At 42.8% G+C, this 27110-nt stretch overlaps 1 protein-coding gene across 3 annotated transcripts in view; it reads right to left on the bottom strand.

The window, feature by feature from the left end:
- The window catches only part of LOC124796245 (gamma-aminobutyric acid receptor subunit beta), a 621538-nt gene that overhangs the window by 194434 nt on the left and 399994 nt on the right, over nt 1–27110 (bottom strand). For all 3 annotated transcript variants that reach the window (XM_047260339.1, XM_047260341.1, XM_047260340.1), the window contains exon 4: nt 17219–17445. In XM_047260339.1, coding sequence (XP_047116295.1) covers nt 17219–17445 — 227 coding nt within the window. The remainder of the gene's footprint in view (nt 1–17218; nt 17446–27110) is intronic.

Below are 27110 nucleotides of genomic sequence, written 5' to 3'. Positions count from 1 at the left end.
CCATCCGCTTCAAAACAATCTCTCTGCTTATTGCTCCTCTCTCCTCTGACCATCTGCTCCTTCCCTCTCTGTCCATCTGCCCATACCCTCCCCCCCCCTTTGAGTCCATTTCTTCCTGCCCCATATTTCTCCTCTTCACCCACTCTGCCTCTTCCCCCTATCTGCCCCTCTCCTTCTCCCCCTCCTTCTCTCCATCTCATCTTCCTTCTTCTCTCTGTCCCTCTCCTCATTTTCCCTTTCTCCATCCAATTCCCTCCTGTCACTCTCTCTGATCATCTTCTTCTCCCCATATCTGTGTCCATGTTCTCCTTCCCTCTCTCTGTCCGTCCAAGTCCTCCCCACTCTTTATGTTACCAGCTCTACCCCAATAGGATGCTGCTGGTTCTTACCCCACAGTATATCTTTCCATATAGTAAGTAATATGTGTACCAAGTTTGGCTGAAATCGATCCAGGAGTTTAGGAGTAGTTCTTTACCTGTGGCTTTGCCCACAGATGCTCAAGACACATTTAGCAACCGTTATCACTGTAGTTTTTGTGTCGCTAGATCACAGGAAGGAAAGTGTTAAGCGAGCTGCAGGGAAATGGATTACGAAAGCTCACTGCTCCTGACTCAGCTGGGAGTGGATCACATGTCATTCAGGTGTCATCCCGATCTCCCTACTCTTGGTTCACAACTGTATCATTTCCCGGGATCCTCTCACCACTCCCCTACCACTCCAAATTCTGTAAGGAGTGGATTGCAATGTGCACCAAGAGTCTCTTGGTCCTTTGGGTTCTTGGCTCACTCACTGATTCAGCTCACAGTGCTCTTGGCTTATTTACTTATTCAGGTTGCCGTTCAGCTGGATTATTTCTTGATTCACTCCTCTCTATACAGGTCCATTTCACTGTGGGTTCTGTTCATTATAATAATGACAGTGTGTTTGTAATATATATGTATACAGGGCGGTCCATTGATCGTGACCGGTCCAACTATCTCACGAAACAAGCGTCAAACGAAAAAACTACAAAGACGAAACTTGTCTAGCTTGAAGGGGGAAACCAGATGGCGCTATGGCTGGCTCGTTAGATGGTGCTGCCATAGGTCAAACGGCTATGAACTGCGTTTTTAAAATAAGAAACCCCATTGTTTATTACATATTCGTGTATGTTGTATACATAGTTCCGCGTAGTCAGCGCATACACAACTTTCCCACTAGAGCGCGCCCCGCTAAGCACAACAGCGCAGGCGCAGCGCTCGTCCGTCTCCGCACTGCGAGATGGCGCTGTCTTAGCGATGGACCAAATTCTGCTACTGCCGATCCGCGTATTAATATGTAACGCAGCCAATTAGATTGCTGTTAACGTAGAACCTTTTCTCCTCGCGGATCACACTCGCGCAGTGATACCTGAACGCTCGAAGTATTATAACGAGTGTACAGGCCTCCGATTAGTCAGTCTGCATTAGTCTGCATTAGTCTGCGTTTGTCTGTACCAGTCTATAGTCAAGTTTCAGTCTGCGCCTAGTAAGATTATCATATTCCTGTATATAGCCATGAAGAGAAATGTATAGACACTTTGTCAAGTATCAGAGATATGTGAGAATAAGATTAACGTACCAAGACCAAAGGAACTTCAGGTTGTCCATTGTAAAAAGCATCCAGAATCAAGTCACGTAATGTCTATATTTTTTATTATTTTAATAAATGTGTGTGAAAATTAATCAAGTTCTGCTTAAAGCTGGTCACCGTCAATCAGCTACTCTAAGCGTGCAAGTGGCATTTCTATCGTCTGACCTAACGGCAGAAGATAAACACGCCACGATAAGACCACGAGACATATTGCTGAAACTTGCCTACTTCGTTAGAGCGACAAGTCAAATAATCTGATGGTGTATGTACCGAAGGTCTTGCAGTACGCACATCACACTTATTATAAACCCAATTTTTTCTTTGAAATTCGAACTTCAAATGATATAAAAAAGTTAAAAGTGTAACGCACCTGCTCACTTTTCAAGGTACCAGTGGAGTAAAAATTTTCTTGCTCAATTTGGCCTGTGAACCTGGAAAATTGACGGCTGTGATTTTTTGTATACAACATAGTATTGCTGTATAGAAGGCTGTGGAGCCATTTTGTGGTCCAAGCAGAGTGGTATAGAAGGTTGTGGAGCTTTGTAAACAAGTTTTGTGCTGTATAGTGGAATTTGAGTGAAGTTGGATTTATTGTTTTACTATTTGTGTAAAGTTGAATATATTGATCGTTTTCCACCGTCTTTGCATGGTAAAGCATTTAAAAAATGTAGTAAGTCCCATATTTCCAATATAAAGCGAAAAGCTGATGTTGAGATTAGCGTCAGGCCTAAGATGCAAATATTAGCTTGTCACACAGTGCATGTAAACTAAAGCTTGGGATAGGTATTGTGTCAGAAGAAACAAACCATGACAGAAATTCTGGATCTGTAATTGGTGGCCAAGGCACTTAGAAAAGCCTGCAAGTGCTCTTTTTGTGGAGGAAATGTGAATGTCAAAGATGATGGAAAGAGAGAAGGTTTGGTTTGGACACTGCACATTTTATGTTAAAACTGTGATGTTGACTCATCATTCAAGACATCGAAGGCCAGTAATAGAATGTATGAAGCCAATATGATATTTGCTTATGGACTAAGATGTGTAGGGATTGGAAGAGTTGGTGAAAACTTTTTATGTGGTATTATGAATGTACCTGGTCCTCCCCTAAATACTGCAGATCATCGATGAGCAACAAATCGCAAAGGTGGAGATTTCAGTACAGAATACCGAAAAAAATTGCTAGGCAGAGGAGCAGAGCAGCTAAAACAGCTGCAGAGGATGATGAGGAAGAACTGGATATGACCAGTTTTAGCTAAGGTATGATTAAGGAATTTTTAAACATTTCCTCCAAATTTGAAAATGTTTTTTCTGCAAACATTCATATTTCTTTGCATACTACACTGTGGTGTGCGTACTGTAAGACCTTCGGTACACACCCCATCAGATTATTTGACTTGTCGCTCTAACGAAGTAGGCGAGTGTCAGCAACATGTCTCATGGTCTTATTGTGGCGTGTTTATCTTCTGCTGTTAGGTCAGACGATAGAAATGCCACTTGCACGCTTAGAGTAGCAGATTGACGGTGACCAACTTTAAACAGAACTTGATTAATTTTCACACGCATTTATTAAAATAATAAAAAGGCATAGATATTATGTAACTTGATTATGGGTGCTGTTTACAATAGACAATCTGAAGTTCCTTTGGTCTTGGTACGTTAATCTTATTCTCACATATCTCTGATACTTGACAACATACATTTCTCTTCATGGCTATATACAGGAATATGATAAACTTATTAGGCGCAGACTGAAACTTGACTACAGACAAATGCAGACAAATGCAGACTGACTAATCGGAGGTCTGTACACTCGTTACAATACCTCGAGCGTTCATGTATCACTGCGCGAGTGTGATCCGCGAGGAGAAAAGGTTCTACGTTAGTAGCAATCTCATTGGCTGCCTTACATATTAATACGCGGATCGGTGGAAGCAGAATTTGGTCCGTATCTAAACAGCGCCATCTCATAGTGTGGAGACGGACGAGCGCTGCGCCTGCGCTGTTGTGCTTAGCGGGGCGCGCTCTATTGGGAATGTTGTGTACGCGCTGACTACGCGAAACTATGTACACAACAATAAGACACAGTCAAACATAAAAAGCTGAAGTACCGTGATACCATGTCATTGTAGCTTGACATGGTACCACGGCTTTTTATGTTAGACCATGCCTTATTTGGCATGTATTAGTTTATTTTATGCTTCTGAAGAAGGCTAGATTACTCAAGCTGAAACCTGGGTAAAGACCATTAACTTTTCGCAACTGAGGCGGATCTTTGACGTATTAACTTATCACAGTTGCTGACGGGGCTGCAACATATTAATAATTCTTTTGCTTTCTTTTGTTTTTCTTAATCATTTTGCAATTATTTCTGTGTCAGTAAGGACATTTGCAACCTTACCCTGTAGACCAGCATTTACCTTGTTGAGTATTTTAAATAAATCAGAAAACATTGTGTTTTGTGTTCCATAGCTCGTCCTTTAATGCATTCTCAAACTGGGTTTTGTTTCCTTGCTCAAATAATTACAAAATTGCATCCTTATGTTCATACCTGCAGCTAAGTATTCTCCCTTTGCATAGTCAGCGTACTTGTGTGTAAAGGGAGAAGTTAAAAAATGGTTCAAATGGCTCTGAGCACTATGGGACTCAACTGCTGAGGTCATTAGTCCCCTAGAACTTAGAACTAGTTAAACCTAACTAACCTAAGGACATCACAAACATCCATGCCCGAGGCAGGATTCGAACCTGCGACCGTAGCGGTCTTGCGGTTCCAGACTGCAGCGCCTTTAACCGCACGGCCACTTCGGCCGGCGGGAGAAGTTACACTGCTATTTTCGTAGCTCTTTGCGTACTTCAGCACAGAGTCTTGACTTGAGAGGCCGACTCTTAACGTAATTACAGTCCAGTCCAAACTGATTTCAAATCCTTTCCAAAGGTTTTTTTCTACGAATGCTTCTCTATGTATACTGATGTCCAAAATCAAACCAACAAATCGGTATTTCTCCATCCTTTGCCCAGTTCACGATACCATACAAACTGTCAGCAGATGTCCGTACGATTGTTTTCTGCACGGAAGATGGCATTCCGATCAACGGACAACCACGCCAACGGTGGCATCAGGGCACCTGTCAAACGGTGTAGTATTTCATGAATATTTCCACATCTATAATCGCATAAGCGGTGCAATATGGCACAGAGAAGACACCTACCAGATTCATTGCGGTGTAGGACCATAGGGAGAATGGAAGCAGGACAGTCGCAAACTGATGTGGTCCGATGGCTTAATGTGAATCGCTGTGTTGTTTCTCGGATGTGGCGAAGTGCAGGGCAGTGTTGACCACATCTGACGTCAGAAAGAGAGGATCATTATTTGGCTGAAAGCGCATGACGTTACGCCTTAGTATTGCAAGGCAGCTGGCATCTGACCTCGCAGCTCCCTCTGAACGTGTTGTATTGAGGAAGACGGTGTCCAGAAGACTTCGGCAGAATGGCTTTTACTGCCGAAGACCTGCTGTATATGTACCTCTGACATGTCTTCACGTGAAGAGAACGTCCACAGTGGAGTCGTCAACATTCCACCAGCACGATCGAACAGTGAGCCGATGTTCTTTTCACAGATGCGTCCCGATTTGGTCTGGAGAGTGATTCTCGAGGGATTCGCGTCTGGAGGGAACGTGAAATGTACTTTGGGGACCCAAGCATTGTGGAAAGAGACCGGTGTGGAGAAGGATCCCTAATGGTATGGGCAGGGATTACGTTGACCACTCGAGCTTCTCTTCATGAAACTGTACAGGTGAATCGGCAAGGTTTGGCTGCTGTCAGGTATAGTTACGAAATCTTGGGACCTCATGTGCGGTTGTTGCGAGGTGCTGTCGGCCCAGACTTCGTAGTGACGGACGATAATGCTCGACCTCATAGAGCACAAGTGGTTGATATTTACTTCGTAACGGAAGATATTACACACATGGCGAGGCTTGCTCGCACTCCCGATTTCAGTTCCACAGAGCGTGTCTGGGATGCACTAGGGGGATGAGTTGCATCACGTCAGCATCCACCAACCACTCTCCAAGACTTGCGAGCAGCTCTGCAGGAATAATGGGCGTTATTGCTTCAACATGGGATTGATGACATCATTCGTTGTCATGCCTGCATTGGTTCCAGAGGTGATCACGCCCTACACTGAGCACATTAACCAGTTGTCGGAATGTGCGTGCAAATCCGTTAAGTTAGAAAAAAGCGAAGAACGCTTCTTTCTAGCGTTGAAGTTGTTTACGTGCTGTATTCTTTACATTGTTTCTACTTTACTATCACCTGTATATACTGTTTTGTGGTAAAATAAACGCAACCCCGACAAATTTTCGTTTGTTGCTTTAATTTTGGACACCAGTGTAGAAAGCAATACGCAATAATAAAGATTTCGCTTCGTTGCTTCGCCAGTGTGATGAAAACTTCTATGGAACCAGTCCCTGAAGGGGTACAATCTGTGAACGTGCCGATACAATTCTTCCAGAACAAATTTATTGCCTCCCTTTATTACTTAAAAATGTCTTTTACTTTGGTAATTTCCTTGCAGTAGAGATACTGTTCAACAATTTTTGCTTCATCAGTGAAAAGAATGAAAGAAACGAGCCATGCTGCCCCACTACTTCGGTAGATTCATCCAGTTGAATTGTAAACATTAAATTTGTTTTACCAACTCGACTTCAACAGAACGTTCAGCGTTTTCAGACATATCCTGTATACGTCTTTCAGCTGTGATATTATCCAAGGTAATTTTTTTCACATCACGTTCATACCCAAGCCCAGAATTTGTTTCGACTATAGCACAGTAAGATGGAATGATGGGTTTCCTTGCAAATACCTGAGGTAATGTGTATTTTCCAATAATCTGAACTAAAAGATAAATAGCTCTTCAGTTTTATCATAGGTCTTAAATTTCTTGGTAAACAATGAACTCTACTCGTGAAATCTTCTCGGGTGATCAGCCGAGTAAAGGCGTCGTCTTCTCGGAACGTTTCGAAGGGTTTCGTACCCATCATCTTCAAGCGAAGTCGCTTGAAGATGATGGGTACGAAACCCTTCGAAACGTTGCGAGAAGACGACGCCTTTACTCGGCTGATCACCCGAGAAGATTTCACGAATGGAATACGCCGAGAAAGTCTCAAATCACATTTAATGAACTCTACTGATTCTTCTGTCCTAGAATTTCTTTGAAATACTCAAAACTTTTTGCCTTGTAAATCTTTGCGTATTGTGGAAACATGGCGCAGAAATTTATTCGGTACCATACTTGCAATAGAAAGTTTTTCTCCAAATATTACACACCAGCGTAGGGCATCCTTTATCTCAACACCATGTAAAGCCCATTTTTAAAGTATTCTTTGTTACAAAACCTCACTTTTGAGTTTTTGCTGCTGTATGAGGGCGCGGAACAAACAACTATTTGATTGTTTTTCTGTATCTACTGCAATTTCACACACATTGATTAAGTATTGCTCTGCATCTGATGTTTCATAAATTTTTCTAACTTAACGAATTTGCACGCACATTCCGACAACTGGTTAATGTGCTCTTTTTGACAATAAATTTATCCATTTATTACGACTTCTGCAAACTATGTCACTTTGAAAGCAATAAAATGATGAAAAATTTCAGGAACGAAATAAAGAAGCAGACTGAAGAAAAAACGTACTTGCCATTCAAAGACCTTTTTAAGATATGGGCCAATAAAGAGTGCCAATATAAAGCAGCGAAGAGAAACATACAGTGCCACGATTGGAAGTTACATGCAAAAATAATGGAATTCAACATGCGGATCACTCATTTAACACGTGATCTATGGTTACACTGGACGAACAGAGGTATGTTTAATGCGAGGCTTGCCCAGAAAATAATTCTCCTCATTTTTTCTTCAACAGTTCTTTATTGAACGTAATGAGAATTACACGCAGGAAAGAATGGTGTTTTATCTACACGCCCTATTTTTCCACGTCATCTCCATCCCCTTCTATGGCCTTCCTCCAGCGCGAAACAGGGCGTGTATGACCTGTCGGTACCAATCCTTGTCCAGTTGGTGGAGCTAGTGCTGTGTGAATCACCTCCTCATCGTCCTCAAAATGTCTTCCACGAATGGCATCCTTTAATGACCTAAACAAGTGGAAGTCCAAGGGGCTTGGTCAGGGCTGTAGGGTGGATGGGGTAACACTGTCCAACCATGTTTTGCGATCATTCAGCAGTCCTCAGACTTGTGTGGGGTCAAGCGCTTTATCGTGTTGCAGCAAACCGTCTTCTGGGTTGCTGTGGCGCCATATTTGACGTATTCGCAGGTACAAATGTTCCGAAGCACACCATTCTGTGCACATTACGGAACGAGGTCTCGTCGGCAGACTATCCCTGTTTTCTCACGTTGGCACAATGGTCTCGTCAATTATGATTGCAATGGGCACGGAATCATCCAGACTGGACTTTGTATCAGTGGAAGCGTGTCACTTGCTCGGATCAGTTAGGTTTTTTATTACACCAGGTCTATGATCGAGTCTGGCTAAACCGTCATCCAAGCGATTACAGGCGCGGTCCAGTTCTGGGAGGGTCACACTTTGTTACTGTCGTCCCCCTAACCACCAATTATAACTTGCTGTAGACCTCATTTTCTTCGTGCCCCAATAACCTGGGAATTTAATATACAGGGTGATTCAAAAAGAATACCACAACTTTAGGAATTTAAAACTCTGCAACGACAAAAGGCAGAGCTAAGCACTATCTGTCGGCAAATTAAGGGAGCTATAAAGTTTCATTTAGTTGTACATTTGTTCGCTTGAGGCGCTGTTGACTAGGCGTCAGCATCAGTTGATGCTAAGATGGCGACCGCTCAACAGAAAGCTTTTTGTGTTATTGAGTACGGCAGAAGTGAATCGACGACAGTTGTTCAGCGTGCATTTCGAACGAAGTATGGTGTTAAACCTCCTGATAGGTGGTGTATTAAACGTTGGTATAAACAGTTTTCTGTGCCATTTCAGCCAATAAAGTTTTTGGTCCCTTTTTCTTCGAAGGTGCTACTGTAACTGGACTACAGTATCTGGAGATGTTAGAGAATTGGCTGTTCCCTCAGCTCGAACAAGAAGCACAACAATTCATATTTCAGCAGGATGGAGCGCCACCACATTGGCACTTATCTGTCCGTAACTACCTGAACGTCAACTACCCGAGGCGATGGATCGGCCGCCAGCCAGCCCGTGACAGAGCACTTCATCACTGGCCTCCAAGAAGCCCTGATCTTACCCCCTGCGATTTTTTCTTATGGGGGTATGTTAAGGATATGGTGTTTCGGCCACCTCTCCCAACCACCATTGATGATTTGAAACGAGAAATAACAGCAGCTATCCAAACTGTTACGCCTGATATGCTACAGAGAGTGTGGAACGAGTTGGAGTTTCGGGTTGATATTGCTCGAGTGTCTGGAGGGGGCCATATTGAACATCTCTGAACTTGTATTTGAGTGAAAAAAAAAACCTTTTTAAATACTCTTTGTAATGATGTATAACAGAAGGTTATATTATGTTTCTTTCATTAAATACACATTTTTAAAGTTGTGGTATTCTTTTTGAATCACCCTGTATATATACGATTGTCCATTGAGCGTGACCGGTCCAAATATCTCACGAAATAAGCGTCAAACGAGAAAACTGCAAAGAACGAAACTTGTCTAACTTGAAGGGGGAAAACAGATGGCGCTATGGTTGGCCCGCTAGATAGCGCTGCCATAGGTCAAACGGATGTCAACTGCGTTTTTTTTAAAAATAGGAACCCCCATTTTTTATTACATACTCGTGTAATACGCAAAGAAAGATGAATGTTTTAGTTGGACCACTTTTTCGCTTTGTGATAGATGGCGCTGTAATAGTCGCAAACATATGGCTCACAATTTTAGACGAACAGTAGGTAACAGGTAGGTTTTTTAAATTAAAATACAGAACGTAGGTACGTTTGAACATTTTATTTCGGTTGTTCCAATGTACCTTTGTGAACTTATCATTTCTGAGAACGCATTCTGTTATAGCGTGATTACCTGCAAATACCACATTAATGCAATCAATGCTCAAACTGATGTCCGTCAACCTCACTGCATTTGGCAATACGTGTAACGACATTCCTCTCAACAGCGAGTAGTTCACCTTTCGTAACGTTCGCACATACATTGACAATGCGCTGACGCATGTTGTCAGGCGTTGTCGGTGGATGACGATAGCAAATATCCTTCAACTTTTCCCACAGAAAGAAATACGGGGACGTCATATCCGGTGAAAGTGCGGGCCACGGTATGGTGCTTCGACGACCAATCCACCTGTCATGAAATATGCTATTCAGTACCGCTTAAACCGCATGCGAGCTATGTGCCGGACATCCATCATGTTGGAAGTACATCGCCATTCTGTCATGCAGTGAAACATCTTATGGTAACATTGGTAAAACATTACGTAGGAAATCAGCATACATTGCACCATTTAGATTGCCATCGATAAAATGTGGGCCAGTTATCCTTCCCCCCATAATGCCGCATCTTACATTAAACCGCCAAGGTTGCTGATGTTCCACTTGTCGCAGCCATCGTGGATTTTCAGTTGCCCAATAGTGCATATTATGCCGGTTTACGTTACCGCTGTTGGTGAATGACGCTTCGTCGCTAAATAGAACGAGTGCAAAAAGTCTGTCATCGTCCCGTAATTTCTCTTGTACCCAGTGACAGAACTGTACACGACGTTCAAAGTCGTCGCCATGTAATTCCTGGAGCATATAAATATGGTACGGGTGCAATCGATGTTGATGTAGCATTCTCAACACCGACGTTCTTGAGATTCCCAATTCTCGCGCAGTTTGTCTGCTACTGATGTGCGGATTAGCCGCGACAGCAGCTAAAACACCTACTTGGGCATCATCATTTGTTGCAGGTCTTGGTTGACGTTTCACATGCGGCTGAACACTTCCTGTTTCCTTAGATAACGTAACTATCCGGCGAACGGTCCGGACACTTGGATGATGTCGTCCAGGATACCGAGCAGCATACACAGCACACGCCCGTTGGGCATTTTGATCGCAATAGCCATACATCAACATGTTATCGACCTCTTCCGCGATTGGTAAACGGTCCATTTTAACAAGGGTAATGTATCACGATACAAATACCGTCCGCACTGACGGAATGTTACGTGATACCACGTACTTATACGTATGTGACTATTACAGCGCCATCTATCACAAAGCGAAAAAGGCGGTCCAACTAAAACATTCATCTTTATTTACGTACTACACGAATATGTAATAAAAATGGGGGTTCCTATTTTAAAAACGCAGTTGATGTCCGTTTGACCTATGGCAGCGCCATCTAGCGGGCCAACCATAGCGCCATATGGTTTCCCCCTTCAAGCTAGACGAGTTTCGTTCTTTGTAGTTTTCTCGTTTGACGCTTATTTCGTGAGATATTTGGCCTGGTCATTATCAATGGACCACCCTGTGGTCCTGTATATATATATATATATATATATATATACACAGTAATTACATGATGTCGTTATATATATAGAAACGTCATTTGAAACAAATACTGTACATAATATAAAAAACATTTTTTATACTCTTAGTTTTCTGGTAATATAAAAAAAACATTTTTATACTCTTAGTTTTCTGGCAACTTTATTCTTCGAAAGTTACATGGAAAATTGGGAAACTGGTACATGAAAAAATGGTAACAGAGTGAAACGTTTTCTGGGCTACCGGCTGCTCGAATGATGCACCCAGCCACGGATGTAAGCCGGTGGGGGTAGTATTGTACTGTGAAGGATAGTCAGCTGGGCTTCCATGTGACCCACGGTTATGGGCGAAGGCACCATGACAGTTGTGACGTACGTGAACATTAATAAGGACCACATGGATCCCTTCATGCCTGACGTCTTTTCTGACGGAGACAGCAAATTCCAATACAATAACAGTCCGCATCATAAGGACGGAATAGTGCTACAATGTTTTTAGGAGCATGGTAGCCTACTCACGTTCATGTCTTGGCCACCAAGATCGTTGGATGTGAACCCGATGGAACACATCTGGGACGCTGTCGAGCGCCAGCTCTGAGGCACACAAACCACTGGTTTACGGGAACAGCATGATCAGTGCAGACATCTGGTACCACATACCTTCGGAAACTTAGTAAGGACTTGTTGAATCCATGCAACGCAGAACCGATGCTCTCTTAGGTTCCAAAAGTGGTCCTGTCCACTATTACTCTAGTAGTCCTAATGTTTCGGCTAGCCAGTGTGCCCTGCGCCAGTGTGTGTGTGTGTGTGTGTGTGTGTGTGTGTGGAAGGCCTGCCACTCACTTGCTATATGAGCTTTCACTTCACACTCATGCCCTGCCCACTAACTTACCTCTCGCCTTATTCGAAAACTCCATCCAACCTCTGGCCCCTTTACGTTATCCGCTCAATCTCTCAAGATTCTATGACAGAAATGTTGTGATACTTCACAAAAATAGTTGTGATACATCCACAAAAATAATTTTGCTTGTATGTGAATTTGCTCTCACTATCAAACGATGGATACGACCAACTAGCTTGACCAGTCTGTCGATTAGAACGCATTATTTACTCGCTGCTGACGTCAGAGTGCCAAGCGGCCCTGCATTTTCTCAGGCCGCACGCAACACGCTGCGCTGCTCGTCCACACGCAACACGGGCTAGGAAAGCTCGACCTGCCTGACGCCACCACAAACTGGAAATCCATTATTTTCGAGGATCGGTTCAGAACTGCTTATCACTGTAATAAACTAGCTCTTTCTCATGACTGACCACTCACCTTTCACTTACCAAAGAAATGTAAGGAAGGCACCTTCCCTTTTTAATTCGACATTATTGTACTATTTTTACATTATTTTAAGCTAATCTGAAAGAATATAGAAAGTGGATTAATTATTTTGCACTATGACCCTTGTACTTTTAAGTTTCCTGAAAAGTTCCACATTTCGTCTTCTGTAAAAATTAAAAATATCACCAAAAAAATCTTGATAATTAAAAAAAAAAGAAATTATAATAATAAAACTCATTCTTGTTAAATTTCATAATTTTATCGAAAAAACATGAAAGCTATAATATAGTTTAAATTAACTTTCTACTTTCTGAAATCATGTTCAGTTGTTGTTTGCAATCAGCGTCAGAACATACACACATCAAAAAAAGTTTTGCATCACCTCAGTTCCGAGAGTTCCGAAACCTGTTCAGAAAATTGGAATAGAAATCAACATAAACATCATTTCCGCCCTTTTTATTGCTCATGAAAACCACACATTGCATGTTGTACCACCATACAGCGAGACCTTCACAGGTGGTGGTCCAGATTTCTGTACACACCGGTACCTCTAATACGCAGTAGCACGTCCTCTTGCATTGATACACGCCGATATTCGTTGTGGCATACTATCCATAAGTTCATCAAGGCACTGTTCGTGCACATTGTCCCTCTCTTCAACGGCGATTCGGCGTAGGTATCTCAGAGTAGTTGATGGCTCATGTCGTCCATAAACAGCCCTTTTCAATCTATCCCAGGCATGTCCGATAGGGTTCATGTCAGGAGAACACGCTGGCCACTCTAGTCGAGCGATGTCACTATCCTGAAGGAAGTTATCCACAAGATGTGCACGATGGGGGCGCGAATCGTCGTCCATGAAGACGAATGCCTCGCCAATATGCTGCCGATATGGTGGCACTATCGGTCGGAGGATGGCATTCACGTATCGTACAGCCATTACAGCGCCTTCCAGCGCCGAACGTCGGCCCAACATAATGCCACCCAGAAACATCAGGGAACCTCCACTTTGCTGCACTCGCTGGACCGTGTGTCTCAGGCATTCAGCCTGACCGGGTTGCCTCCAAACACGTCTCCAACGATTGACTGGTTGAAGGCGTATGCGACATTCGTCGGTGAAGAGAACGTGATGCCAATCCTGAGCGGTCCATTCGGCATTTTGTTGGGCCCATCAGTACCGCGCTGCATGGTGTCGTGGTTGCAAAAATGGACCTCGCTATAGACGTCAGGAGTGAAGTTGCGCATCATGCAGCCTATTGCGCACAGTTTGAGTCGTAACACGAAGTCCTGTGGCTGCACTAAAAGCATTCTTCAACATGGTGACGTTGCTGTCAGGGTTCCTCCGAGCCATAGTCCGTAGGCAGCGGTCATCTACTGAGCGAGGCATGTCATCGACAATTCCTGTCTGCCTGTATCTCCTCCATGTCCGAACAACATCACTCTGGTTCACTGTGAGACGCCTGGAGACTTCCCTTGTAGAGAGCTCTTCATGGCACAAAGTAACAAAGCGGACGCGATCGAACCGCGGTATTGACCGTGTAAGAATGGTTGAAATACAGAAAACACGAACCGTGTACCTTCTTCCTGGTGGAATGACTGGAACTGATCGGCTGTCGGACCCCCTCCGTCCAATAGGTGCTGCTCATGCATGGTTTTTTCCATCTTTGGGCGGGTTTAGTGCCATCACTGAACAGTCACTGTGTCTGTGATACAATATCCACAGTCTACGTCTATCTTCAGAAGTCTAGCAACAGGGGTGATGCAAAACCTTTTTTGATGTGTGTATAATTGGCGGGCAAAAATACGGAAACACCAAAATCACAACATTCACATTGCCTAATACTTTGCAGGAAAACCGTTGTCTTCAAAACAGCTTTCAGTTGTCTCGGAATGGATTAATACAGGGGTTGCTCGGTTTTCAAGGGAAGTATCTGCACTCTTTGATATTCAACAGTGTGTTCAAGATGGGTCCCACAGTGTCTAACGGTGGTTCACAAATCGCACAGAAATAACATTTGTCTTGATTTGTTGCAACTTTTTTGAAGCTGTGGGGGAGGCCTTCTTGTCCCAGATTGTGACAGGTGATGAAACCCGGGTTCACCATTTTGAGCCCGAAACAAAGCAACAGCCGATGGAATGGCGCCGTTCCCACTCCCCACAGAAGAAAAAATTCAAAGCAACTGCTTCTGCCAGTAAGGTCATGAGCATTGTGATCTGGGACTGTGAAGGTGTGCTTCTCATTGATGTGATGCCAACGGGATGATTCCCCTTAAAAGGCACTGTACGATCGTGGTATCACGAGAAAACCGACGAGCCGCCAACGTCAGGTACAGCGGGACAAAAACTCTGAAGATGGATTTAACATAAGCCGAAAGCAGTAAATAGACAATCGTACACTGTACAATCGTGGTATCACGAGAAAACAGCCGGCGTGAAGTGGCCGCGCGGTTAGAGGCACCATGTCAGGGATTACGCGGCCCCTCCTGTCAGTGGTTCGGATCCTTCTTCGGGCATGGGTTCAAATGGCTCTAAGCAGTATGGGACTTAACATCTGAGGTCATCAGTCACCTAGACTTAGAACTACTTAAACCTAACTAACCTAAGGACATCACACACATCCATGCCCGAGGCAGGATTCGAACCTGCGACCGTAGCAGCAGCGCGGTTCCTGATTGAAGCGCCTAGAACCGCTCTTCCACAGCGGCCGGGCATGGGTGTATGTGTTGTTCTTAGCATAAGTTAGTTTACGTTAGTTTAAGTAGTGTGTAAGTCTAGGGACCGATGACCTCAGCAGTTTGGTCCCTGAGGAATTCACGCACATTAGAACATTTTTAAGAAAACAGACGAGCCGCCAGCCCAGCCATATGGAGGTAAAAGTTCTGAATATGGCTTTAACATAAACTGAAACCGGTAAAAAAAATATTATTGCGATCTCGACTGTTGATTGTAACCTAAATATTGCACCAGATCGCTGCACTCCGTAGACAGTGTTGTCTTAATTTATGAGACGTTAAGTGACATCAGGTGACCGCCTGACGTACACATCATCCTGTCTATCCCGTTGCATACCTCGACCAGCGTCTCTGAAACTTTTCTCTTTTCCTCAGTAGACGTGGAAGCGTTACACATATGAATCGAAACCGTCGTAAAAAGGAAACGGTATGTTTCCGGAGATGAGTTCCTATCCAAAATATTATGTACTCACTCCCCTCCACAAGTCCTAGAAGTTTGTAACGGATAGTGCCGAACACTCTGTGTATAAATATTCCCTGTGTATAAATATTCGTGTTGTTGCTTGGAACCGATTATCCTACCAGAATCTTCGGTATAGTGTATGAGTGTTATTTGTGTTTCTAGGTTATATTCCTGAGTTTATTTTATCATTTACTGTAGAAGCAAGACTAGATCGATAGATATAGCATGGTAAAATACAGGGTTTTTATAAATGAATATCGAGGTTTTAACGCTTTATAATATTTATTATATTAAACTTACAGTTATAAATGATATGCCAAATGAAAGAACAACTCAAACAGTTTTACCAAGAACCTTATAAATGTTCAATGTGAGCACCATTTGTCACACGGCACACATCAAGTCTATAGCCGAGCTCTTCCCAAACGTTGATAAGTGTGTCTTCAGTGATTGTAGCAACAGCTGCTTCAGTCAGATTTCTTAATTCAGGGAGGTCTGCTGGTAGCGGAGGCACGTACACACGATCCTTGATGAAGCCCCAAAGGAAAAAAAAGCAAGCCCTGTCATTGGGCCTCTTGCGGTCTACCCAGCGCTTGGGTACAGTGAAGTTCAACTAATCGCGTACTTCGCTATGCCAGTGAACATTTGTAAGGTTCTTGGTAAAACTGTTTGAGTCGCTCTTTCGTTTGACATATTATTTATAACTGAAAGTTTAATGTAATAAATATTATAAAGCGTTAAAACCCGCCACGTTAGCCGAGAGCGCTAATGCGCTGCTTCGTGGACTCGGGTAGGCGCGCCGGCACCAGATCGAATCCGTCCGGCAGAGTCCGCCCCCGGTAGCTGAGTGGTCAGCGCGACAGACTGTCAATCCTAAGGGCCCGGGTTCGATTCCCGGCTGGGTCGGAGATTTTCTCCACTCAGGGACTGGGTTTTGTGTTGTCCTAATCATCATCATTCCATCCCCATCGACGCGCAAGTCGCCGAAGTGGCGTCAAATCGAAAGACTTGCACCAGGCGAGCGGTCTACCCGACGGGAGGCCCTCGTTACACGACATTTCATTTCATTTCAACGACGGCGTCGGTGTGCCAGCCAGACTGGATGTAGTTTTTAGGTGGTTTTCCACATCTCCCTAGGTGAATACCGGACTGGTCCCCACGTCCCGCCTCAGTTACATGGCATGCAGACATCTGGGCACTTTCTCACTATTCCGTGGATTACACTGTTCGCAGACATTTGGGGTACGCTTATTCCGTCCCGGGGGGTACGGGGTGGCGGCAGGAAGGGCATCCGGCCACCCCTTAGGCTAACATTGCCAAATCCGATTAACCATGCCAACCCTGCGTACCTGCGGGAAAAAGGTACAAGCAAAAGAAGATGAAAGATTATAAAGAGTTAAAACCCCGATATTCATATATAACCACCGTGTGCAACTTCTTACCAATTTAGAGAGAGAGAGAATTCAGAGTACGTGTTCTGTTCCGCTAGTAATTCAGATACTTTCTCGCCACGCAATTGGTGAAAGAAGGACTGCATTCAGAGTATAATAGTGTGGCTGGTGGGACGTACCGTATGCTGCGCGTGATGCTGCCGGAGTAGTGGATGCGGATGAACTCGTTGCTGGTGGTGGCGACGTGGAAGTAGGACTGCTTCTCGTTGACGAAGAAGGTGTCGGGCACCCAGATGTTCTTGATGAACTCCGAGCCGACGGACAGCGTCTCGACCCCCGGCCGCTTGCGGAAGGCGAGGCGTGGGTCCGTCCAGAATTGCCGGAAGTAGAAGTCGAGAGTGAAGTCCTGCAGGAGTGAGCAGAGGGCGCGTGAGCACAGGTGGCGCGCGCGGGCCCCCTAACCCCCTGTCGGCGCGGCGCGAGCGGGCGGTCTCTGTGGTGGGCGACGCTGGCCTGTGCTGCAGCTCTCTAGCTCCCGTTACCGAACCGTCGTACCCGAATATGACGTGACGCGTCAGTGTGGCCGACCGGTTAATGAAATATCGGACGGTGACGGTAGCAGGAAGGAGAGTGGAAAGCCTCTCTAGCTTACCGGTACCTCAGTGAGTGAAGGGATGTCAGCTGCGATTGTGTAACACTTAACTGACTCAAGAGAATATAAACAGCACACAAGTCCCATGACTGTAACACATTGTTGTAAGATTACACTGTATCAGTGTAGTGTGTAGTGTTATTCGTTCATTAGTGGCGACTTTTTAAGTGAATTTAATAATGTGGTAATTGGCTGTGCTAGGTAGTAGAGGTCCACCTCCACAAAAACTGGCCACTTATTTGCTGGAGGGCAGTTATATGTTCGAATAGTTCGTCATAGTCATTCAAAAATAGGATTGTTTAAAGGTAATTACGATATATTATTACAACTTGTAATGGGGATTCCTGGGCGATTAAATTTAGAAGAAGGTCAAAGAAGAAATGTCCTTCAGTTACCTGGGTGATGAAGCTGAATACTGGGCCTCGTCTTCAGAAGCTTAAGCGAGAATCTTTTCACTAGCACTGTGGTGGGACCGGCGAACGAAAGAATTCGTATTTAATATTACTGGAGGAATCAGCTTCTTCTCGAGCAATTATTTTACATTGATTTCCATCAATTATTTATGGGTCGATGCTATTGCCGCCCCTTCCCTCCTCCCCCCCCCCCCCCCTGATTCTTGGACAAATGTGACGTGGCACGCGGGTCGCAGGTGTACTTACAAGAACGACCATATGCGTTTTCCTAATGGCTGTATTTGTACGATGGTCCGCACTGGAGAAGATGGGGAACGAAAATAAAAAAAATAAAAAAATGTAGAAACGTATTTACAATATATACACAGCTCGGTAATGCGTTCTTACGAAAATAAAAAAAGTAATGTAGGAACTCAGTGAGCTTTGTAGCGCGTTCTCAAAACGTTCGCCGCGCGGGATTAGCCGAGTGGTTTGAGGCGCTGCAGTCATGGACTGTGCGGCTGGTCCCGGGGGAATTTCGAGTCCTCCCTCGGGAGTGTGTGTGTGTATGTCCTTAAGATAATTTAGGTTAAGTAGTGTGTAAGCTTCGGGACTGATGACCTTAGCAGTTAAGTCCCATAAGATTTCACACACATTTGAAAATTTTTTTCAAAACGTCTATTCAGTATGCAGTCACATGAAAGAGATCTTTCGTATGTGAAAAACACGGTGGAGTTAAGCGCATTACCAACTTTAGTCATTTCGCTTCGATGTATGTCGGTATACGTCCTAATCTCCTTCTCCCCCTCTTTATACCCCTCTCCTCATCCCTCCTCCCTTTGTCCATCATCTCCTCCTCCTCCCTATCTCTGTCCATCACCTTCCTCCCCGCTACCTCTACAATCTTATCCCACACTCTGCTCATCTTCTCCTCCTTCATTTCTGTCTCCATATCCTCCTTCCCCTTCTTCATTTCTTGCAACATTCTCTGTCCAACTTTTGTACGAACTTTGTCCTGACAATTAAGATCACAATAACAACAACAACAAAAACAAAAGCAGCCAAGTCATTCGAGCCGTTCTAGAGTGATGGTTTTTCATACATGCAGCAATTGATTTTTATTTATACAGATATATCGAAACAGAATGGCTGAAGTAGGTGATTTGTTTAGCTCCACGGTGTTCCTCAAATACGAAAGATCTCTTTTATGTGTGCATTCATGTTGACTACACGTTTAAAGAAGTTCGAGATCACTAGAATAAGCTGCTGCTCGAATAAAAACTCTTTATTTACTACCAGTTTCCGTCATACAGACCATCATTACGTTGATAAAAAATTAAGTTCTTGTACTCGACAAACGCAATATCGTGACGTTAATAGTAAAATGTAGCCTGCGGGGTTGTTTTGTAATGATCTACACCTACATTCAATAAATTGTTTTGGTTTTCGGAGGGTAAAGTGGATGATAGTAACTTCATGAAAAGTTCTCGCTGCAACAAAAAACGTCTTTGCTTTCATGATTGCCACCCCAGCTAGTTTATCATATATGTGACACTGTCTCCCCTATTTCGCCATAATAAAAAACGAGCTGCCCTTCTTTGAACTTTTTCGATGGTCTCCGTCATTTCTATCTGATAACGTTCCCACACAGCGCAGCAATACTTTAGCAGAGGATGATGATGATGTTTGGTTTGTGTGGCGCTCAACTGCGGGGTCATCAGCGCCCGTACAAAGTCCCAATTTTTACACAGCCCAATTTTTGTGCACAGTCCAGTCTAACTACTGTCACGAATGATGATGAGAAGGAGTACAACACAAACACGTAGCCCCGGGCAGAGAAAATCCCCAACCGGGCCGGCATTCGAACTCGGGACCCCGTGATCCAGAGGCAACACCGCTAGCCACTAGACCAGAAGCGTAGCACATGAGGGACTAGCGTAGTGTAGGAAGTCTCTTTAGCAGATGACCAGTAACCCTCCCGCCACAGATACTTTAAAGAATGTTTCTTTCGTGTATAAAACAGCGAGAAAAAGCTCAGAAAACCATGTTTATTTCGTTGGATGTCGCTAAATGGCCTCATTATGAACCACTGGATAACTATATTTTGAATAAATTGCGCTCCGTTTAAAAAGAAAAAAGCTCCGCACAATTTCAGTGATTATTATGTCACGTCTCCTGAAGTATGTGACGCACAGTGATACGATTTTGGATACTGTCTGCAGAAACGTATGGCGAATAACAAATTAAAACGTCATGGCTGATGAAGTTTATTGCATAAACAGTAAAAATTTAGCAAGTGACAAAATTTTTCTTTTCACTACTTTTTTAGGAGAGTCAGCGAGAAAAGGTTTCGAAAAGACTTGAAATTATGTGTAAAGTTAGTTGGAACTCACTAAGTTCTATCAGTCTCAAATACTGGGTGAATATAGTCTGGTTAGTTTGTATCCCGTGAGCTACACTGCCCCAAGATGTATACCAAGTTGAATACTGGTTTATTGTGTTAAACCTCTAACATAGGACTATGCCTCTTAACGACTAGATTATGACAGCACTTTAACTTTATAAATTTAGTCAATAATTACGTGATATTCTGAAAATAAAATTCTTGTTGCGCCTGGAAGTCATTACATAGACAACCATTAACCGGGATCATACACCACTTTAACAGTTTAGTAGCGTACATGGGTGGACAAAAATTTGGAAACACCGAAAACACATTACCGTGCCTAACTCGGTACAGGAAAACTATAGATATTCAAAACAGCTTCCAGTTACTCGGATCGTGTAAATACAGTTTCTGTATGATTTTCAAGGGAATCGGATACCTGTCTTCCTGCAAAATAGTGGCAGATTCATTCAACGACGGATGAAGGTGGACAGCGATCATGTACACTTTTCTCCTAAGTAGACCACAAAGGCTCAATAATATTGAGATATGATGACTGTGGTGGCCATGGAGAACGCGATAATTCATTCTCATGCACATAAAACCAATCCTGAACGTCGCGAGCTGTGTGAACACGGGCCCTGTCTTCTTGGAACGCTGAATCACCTTTAGGAACGCGCATTTTACCATGGTGAGGACCTGCTCAGCCAAAATGGTCACTTTATCCTCGCAGAGTGGTTATTGGGCTCATGCAGTACCTCGATATGGCTGGTCAAATCATCACCGAATCCCTGCCGTGTTTCACTCTTGGTACCTAAACTCGGCTAGAGTTTGGGAAGAGTGTGAAACAAAACTCACTCCAAAACACGACTTTCTTTTGTTGATCTGTAGTCCGGGTTATATGAGTTCGGTGCCACGTTTTCCTGTTACGGTCATTTGCGTCATTGATCAGTGGTTTTAGAATGCCTCGAACGAACAACGCTTTGATGACGCAACCGATATTCGAGCCAAGGCGACGCGTCAGTTGAACAGCATCTCAATGAAGTGCTTTTCTGGGAATTTCACATGGTTGTTTGAACTTTCTGTGCATTGTACTCATTTTGGGCGGGGGGTTAGACTACGTAGAACACCTGAAGCGTTAAGACCACCATATTAACTTTTTCTCTATTTTTTATTAATTCAGACTCGAAACTTTTTGGACTGATGGGTAGATATCCATTGATAGAATACATAATAGCATCTTGTCACACCAGTGAATATGGTTATGAAAGAATCACTCATATTGCATTAATTATTAACATAATAGTGTTACATTTTTAGGTACATTGCCTTGATTTTATGTGGGCCTGATGTTGATCTATGTAATAGAAACTGGTAGTCACTTAACTTTTTTCAAACCTCAATTTATCTTGGTGATCACGACGTTCTTTAACTATTTAGAAGCTGTGGGACGGTACTTACACAACTGTATGAATTTAGCGTATTTCAAATTGCTGTCAAACTTATATATAAAGAGAAAGTAATGAGGAATGGTAAGTGTACATTTATTGTGGGGACTGATTCCTTTTAAGAGAAATGTTTATAAAATCTTGTCTGACCATACTAAATAAACACCACACGGATCAGTACTTTTTTTATTACCCACTATTGGTTTCAATCTGCGCTGCAGATCATTTTCTGGCGCCGTGAAGTACGACAAGTCTTGAATCACGAAACTGATCATACTAGTTCACTATGTATCCCAAACCTTTAGCGTCTAATTACACAGATGCTGGAAGGTCCTAACCTAAGTGAAATAAGAAACTAATGGTCTGAAATGATATGATACAAAGAAATTACACTTTATTTTAACTTCTTAAATTCATAGGAACTGTTGCAAATGACAAACGCCAGCCCCAGTTTTATGCATTACAACGTAATCCATTGACAGATCCGAAATCAGAGGTAAAAAGCGTTTGGGTCTATTGCCTGCAGACGTTGTTTATTATAAGAATATAATTTCTGTTCCACCAGTATTGCCTGGGCAAACTGACGAGTGCTTATTGGACTATTAAACGAACCTGAACTGTGAAATAGTTCGTGCTTAGTGGAAATGTATAATATTTTGTTTCTATTTAGAAAACTTATTAAACGTTGTTTTCTTAGAAAGAAAAGTAATATGTCTAGCCGGTGACTGAGTTATTAAGCGTTCTGAATTGAGCACAGTCGCTTTTTACGTCTCTTAGAAACGAGAACACGCGTCCACCGTTACTGTTATTGATTTTTTAATATAGATAAATAAACAAATTTAATAACATTACTGGTGAATCATGTTTCTGAAATACTGTAGGAATGAAGATACAAGTAAACAAAGAATAATCGAGTCATTGGCTAGGCAATCGACGATTATAAATAAAGAAATTCAGTAACACTCCAGTCAGAACGTCTTGTTGTTTCTGGAATACTGTAGAAATGCGGAAGCGATTTAAACAGAAACAAAGCTTGTTATACCGTCTAAAACACTAGCATGGTAACGATGAATTTGGTGTGACGTTCGTGTTGGCGGGAGCATAGGAGCAAACGGACTGAACACGCTGGCAGGTACTGGGTGTTGTTGTTGCTCCGTTGCATGGCAATACCATAGCGGCCTTCCCCTTTGTCTATTGATTTCTCTCTATTGATTTCTCCTCAGGATATTGCGTCGTGATAACACCATGCTGTTCTCAGTATAGCTTTGGAGCCCCATTAACCTATATAGTATTTCGAGATGGTGCTTTTCAAATCATAAATGCAACTAGACAATTTGTACATTACTAATTTTCTTAATTTTTGCTGTTCGTCAAAATACTGGGCAAAGCTAATGTGAAGCATCACCTTCCCGCTTGTTGTAGTCCGCCAGACTAATTGACCTTTGGATTACGCTTTAGAGAAAAACTTGATTTTTTCCAAACGATGGAAAGACTTATGGTTACACCTGAGAGATGAAAATATCGAAAAATGTTCTTTTGACTAAAACATCCAGGAATCAGTTTTAAGCAATTCTCATGTGATAATTTTTTCTCCTCAGGAGGGCAGCACTGCCACGTTGTCTCTTTTTGATTGTGACGTGATATATTTTATTTTGGTTTAAGCTCTGTTCTGACACTTGGCACTTAAATGATGTTCTTTGATGAACTACACTTCAGAATTATTGCATTAGTTTGTGAGAGTGTTGGAATTTTCCCGAGAGTAGTTGTGGAGTGATGATGGTAAGACTAAAGGGAGAATCCTGTCCATACAACCCTTTATGAATGTATTTCTGCAGCGCCAGTCTTTTGGAAGTAACATGTTGCAGACTGTGTGTTAGGGTATTCTTGGGCGCTACATTACTGCCCCGATAACTTGTCAGATGTACAGGGTTTTGTTTCGTGTCGTTAGTAATAACATGGCTTCTGATGTTTGTTTAATTGAAATTAGTGTTTGTTTTAGTATGCTGATATGTGCAGTTAATTCCGATTCGCATCTTTCAACCTTTATCATACAGTATATTGAGTTTCTGCTTGTGAGCATTCTGGTGAGTTCAATTTAAGCTTACCATTCTTTATTTCGCATAATTTTCTAATCATTGTTTTAGGGATGTATCAGTCGAAAATTGAGCTTCTGCTTAATTTCTATTTTTGTTCTGCTGATAGTTGTATAGAAGAACCGCACGTGGGCTATACTCTCGTATTTTTGTTTTGTTTTATTTGACCGATATGGGATTTCTAAAGACAGTTGTATTGGTTTAACTTCCAGAAAACCTCTGCTTCGCGCCGTTCACTCTTCGGCAGCATTGTAGTAATGTGTCACATAAGGACCACTATCTTGATGACTCCTAAGCCAAAGCGATAGCCATTTCTTCATTTTTACCCCTATCATCAACACATAACATATAAAATCTGAATTAAAATTTATCATGTGGTTGCCGTTGACAGAGGATTGGAGAATAACTTCACGAGTCCTTAAAACAACGGACAACCATGCATGCGTAATATAACTGACAGGTCATCCGTCTACCTTTCCGAAGTTTTCCGTGACAAAATGGAGCGCTCTACGTTTCCAAAGCGTGGGAATTGTTTTTCCTGATGTATCGATAGCAAGAATATGTCCCACATAGATATCTTAATCTATAGGTATCTTAATCCTCTTTAGAAGAATGACGAGATGCAAATATGGGGAAAACTTCATAACCATTATTTTTTATGTTAGTGTACTACTATGTTGGAGGGAAATTACGTACGCAACGCTTACAGAGACGCAGCTGACGACTGAATCAGGGAAACGGTAAATAAGGAAATGTTTAGAGCAGCAAAACACCCTTCATCCTCAGTTGATTTCGTAACCGTTACAGAGAACTGCAGCTCATCCAGATCTGATTGTATCTTACTGAAAACAATTTAAAAATTATGGTTCTATGCTTGCACGGTTACTAGTTGAAAATGTAGTCAGAAAATAACCAATGAAATTTCTTTTAGGCAAAGGATTTATTTAATTTCTGTGACACAAGTATGAAGGGCAGTAGACATTACTCATCCAATCATAATTAAATCTTTTATTTGTTTTTGAGTACTTCTGTGACAGAGACTCCAGCACGATCGAGATGTTGTTCTTCCCAAAAGCAATCTGTTCAGCCTGTCTCTATACTGCCTACTTAACTCAAATTATACTCTGGTTGATAACAACAGTTTACGTCAGAGAGCAGATTCTGTTATTTTATTACACAAAAAATGTTATTCATTGGTTCATTAAAAATACTGTTTACACACACATAGAATATTTGAAACTCCATAACAAGTGTTTCGTTATATTGCGCCCACTTTGCGAAACCGCCATTGCGCCATCGTCGACAAACCTCAGGCATTGCGTCGCAGTCTGCAGTCCGTTAATTACGAAAGCGAGTTTGTAACTACCATTAATGAAAATTTTTCGCCTTCCGAGAACTGCAAAATGCGGCGGAATTCTAAGGTTTGGCAGAGGGCTGCCGCGTAACACTGAGTCGATAAATAGACAATACACAACGAGCACACACATAGAACACACACATGCACAAACACATGCACGCTACGACACAATGTCGGGCAGTCAGGCGGGACGTTGGAAGCAAAACACTTACGTGCTGCGGCATGCTGGAGGTTCAATGGGGAAAGGACGAGTAAGGGGGCGAAGGCTGTTCAGACGTGACTCGTCGAATGGGGCCGTAGCCGGCAACGCTCTGGCTTGTAGAACAGAGCGTCTGTTTGTGTGTGTGTGTGTGTGTGTATGTGTGTCTGTGTGTGTGTGTGTGTGTGTATTGAGAGAGATTGGTGGTCTCTAGGGACAGGACGGGACGGAGACACAACACGCTGAAAGTTGATGTATGCTTGAAGAGAACGCCGCCAGTCCTTCCAGAATACGATTTCTTTGCTTCGTCGCATGCTGTGAAGGAACAATAAAAAAAAGAGAGAAAAGAAATGGACGACATTCATTAGACACAGTACGACGTAGCACATGAAGGCGTCCACGTTGATTTGTCCATGTTGCCTCATAGTACTTAATCTAAACAGAATAGAATAGAAAGTCATTAGCTGCTATCTTAGACGTGAACTACGGAGGAGAAAAAACACATCAACCATGTGAACAAGGCGTGTTTGGAAATTCGTGCTACGGGAAGGCACACGAGTGTGTGAACTTGTGTGTAGGACGGAACTCGTCTGGTGTTTGACAATTACAGGTGCGCAGCCGGTGATATGTACAATAAACAGATAATCAGCCCAAAGTAGCGTTCGGCTCCTTTGACAATATTTACAGAATCAAAGCCGGTAAGAGCTTAAGTCATTTGGTCACTTTATTCTTATTTGGATGGTTCACCTTAGTTTTGGATGGAAGTTAAATAAAACTAGGTTTTCTCTGTCTTACAAGTTCTGTGCACGAACATAGAAGACAGCTACAGAATAACCCGTAGTTGGTTTTATGTACAGCGACAGACAGATAAGTGGTACCATGCTGGTCGTGACTGCACTTGGAGAAGGTGAAAGACTGCAGAGCTGGTGTAGGCCTACTGCTTTCCCAGAATCATGTGTTTTTAGTTACAAGACAATCACAGTGACTGCTAGCACAATAGTAAAAGTGTTATCGTGAAGTGATGTTTGATTCTGTAGCATGTGACTTAAGCATCAACTGTACAGTTCGTGTGACAGGGGTGTGCAGCACATTGAATCCCAGACGTATATTAGTATAGGTTGATAGTACAGAGTATAATGTACAGAGTAAGGTTGCGTTTCGCGTTACTTATCCTCCAAAGTGCGAGGACCACTCCCTGGCCCGGAGGTTTACAGTATCTAAAAAATAAACAGCGGACGTCCTCGCAGGGAAACTTGCTTGTGATTCTCTTTTGACTTCTTTCCAATTCCCTAATGGCAAACTGGAAGTTCTTGTGTTAGATACAACAGATTACTCTTTAGTCGTTTGAAGACTGCATCTGTTTCAGCTATAATTCTCGTTCTCCTGGCAGAGTGATAATGATGCGAATGTTTATGGACGTTAAGAGACTGAGACATTTTGTGTTACGATATTCTTCCTTAGGAATAGTGAGGTGTAATTGGAACATCTTAACCGACTAAATTCGAATGACATTTTTACTTCGAAGTGCGATTTTTGTGCTTGAA

This window comes from Schistocerca piceifrons, chromosome 4, assembly GCF_021461385.2.
Source record: "Schistocerca piceifrons isolate TAMUIC-IGC-003096 chromosome 4, iqSchPice1.1, whole genome shotgun sequence".
Taxonomy (NCBI): Eukaryota; Metazoa; Arthropoda; class Insecta; order Orthoptera; family Acrididae; genus Schistocerca; species Schistocerca piceifrons.
This window is presented reverse-complemented; position numbering and strand designations above follow the sequence as displayed.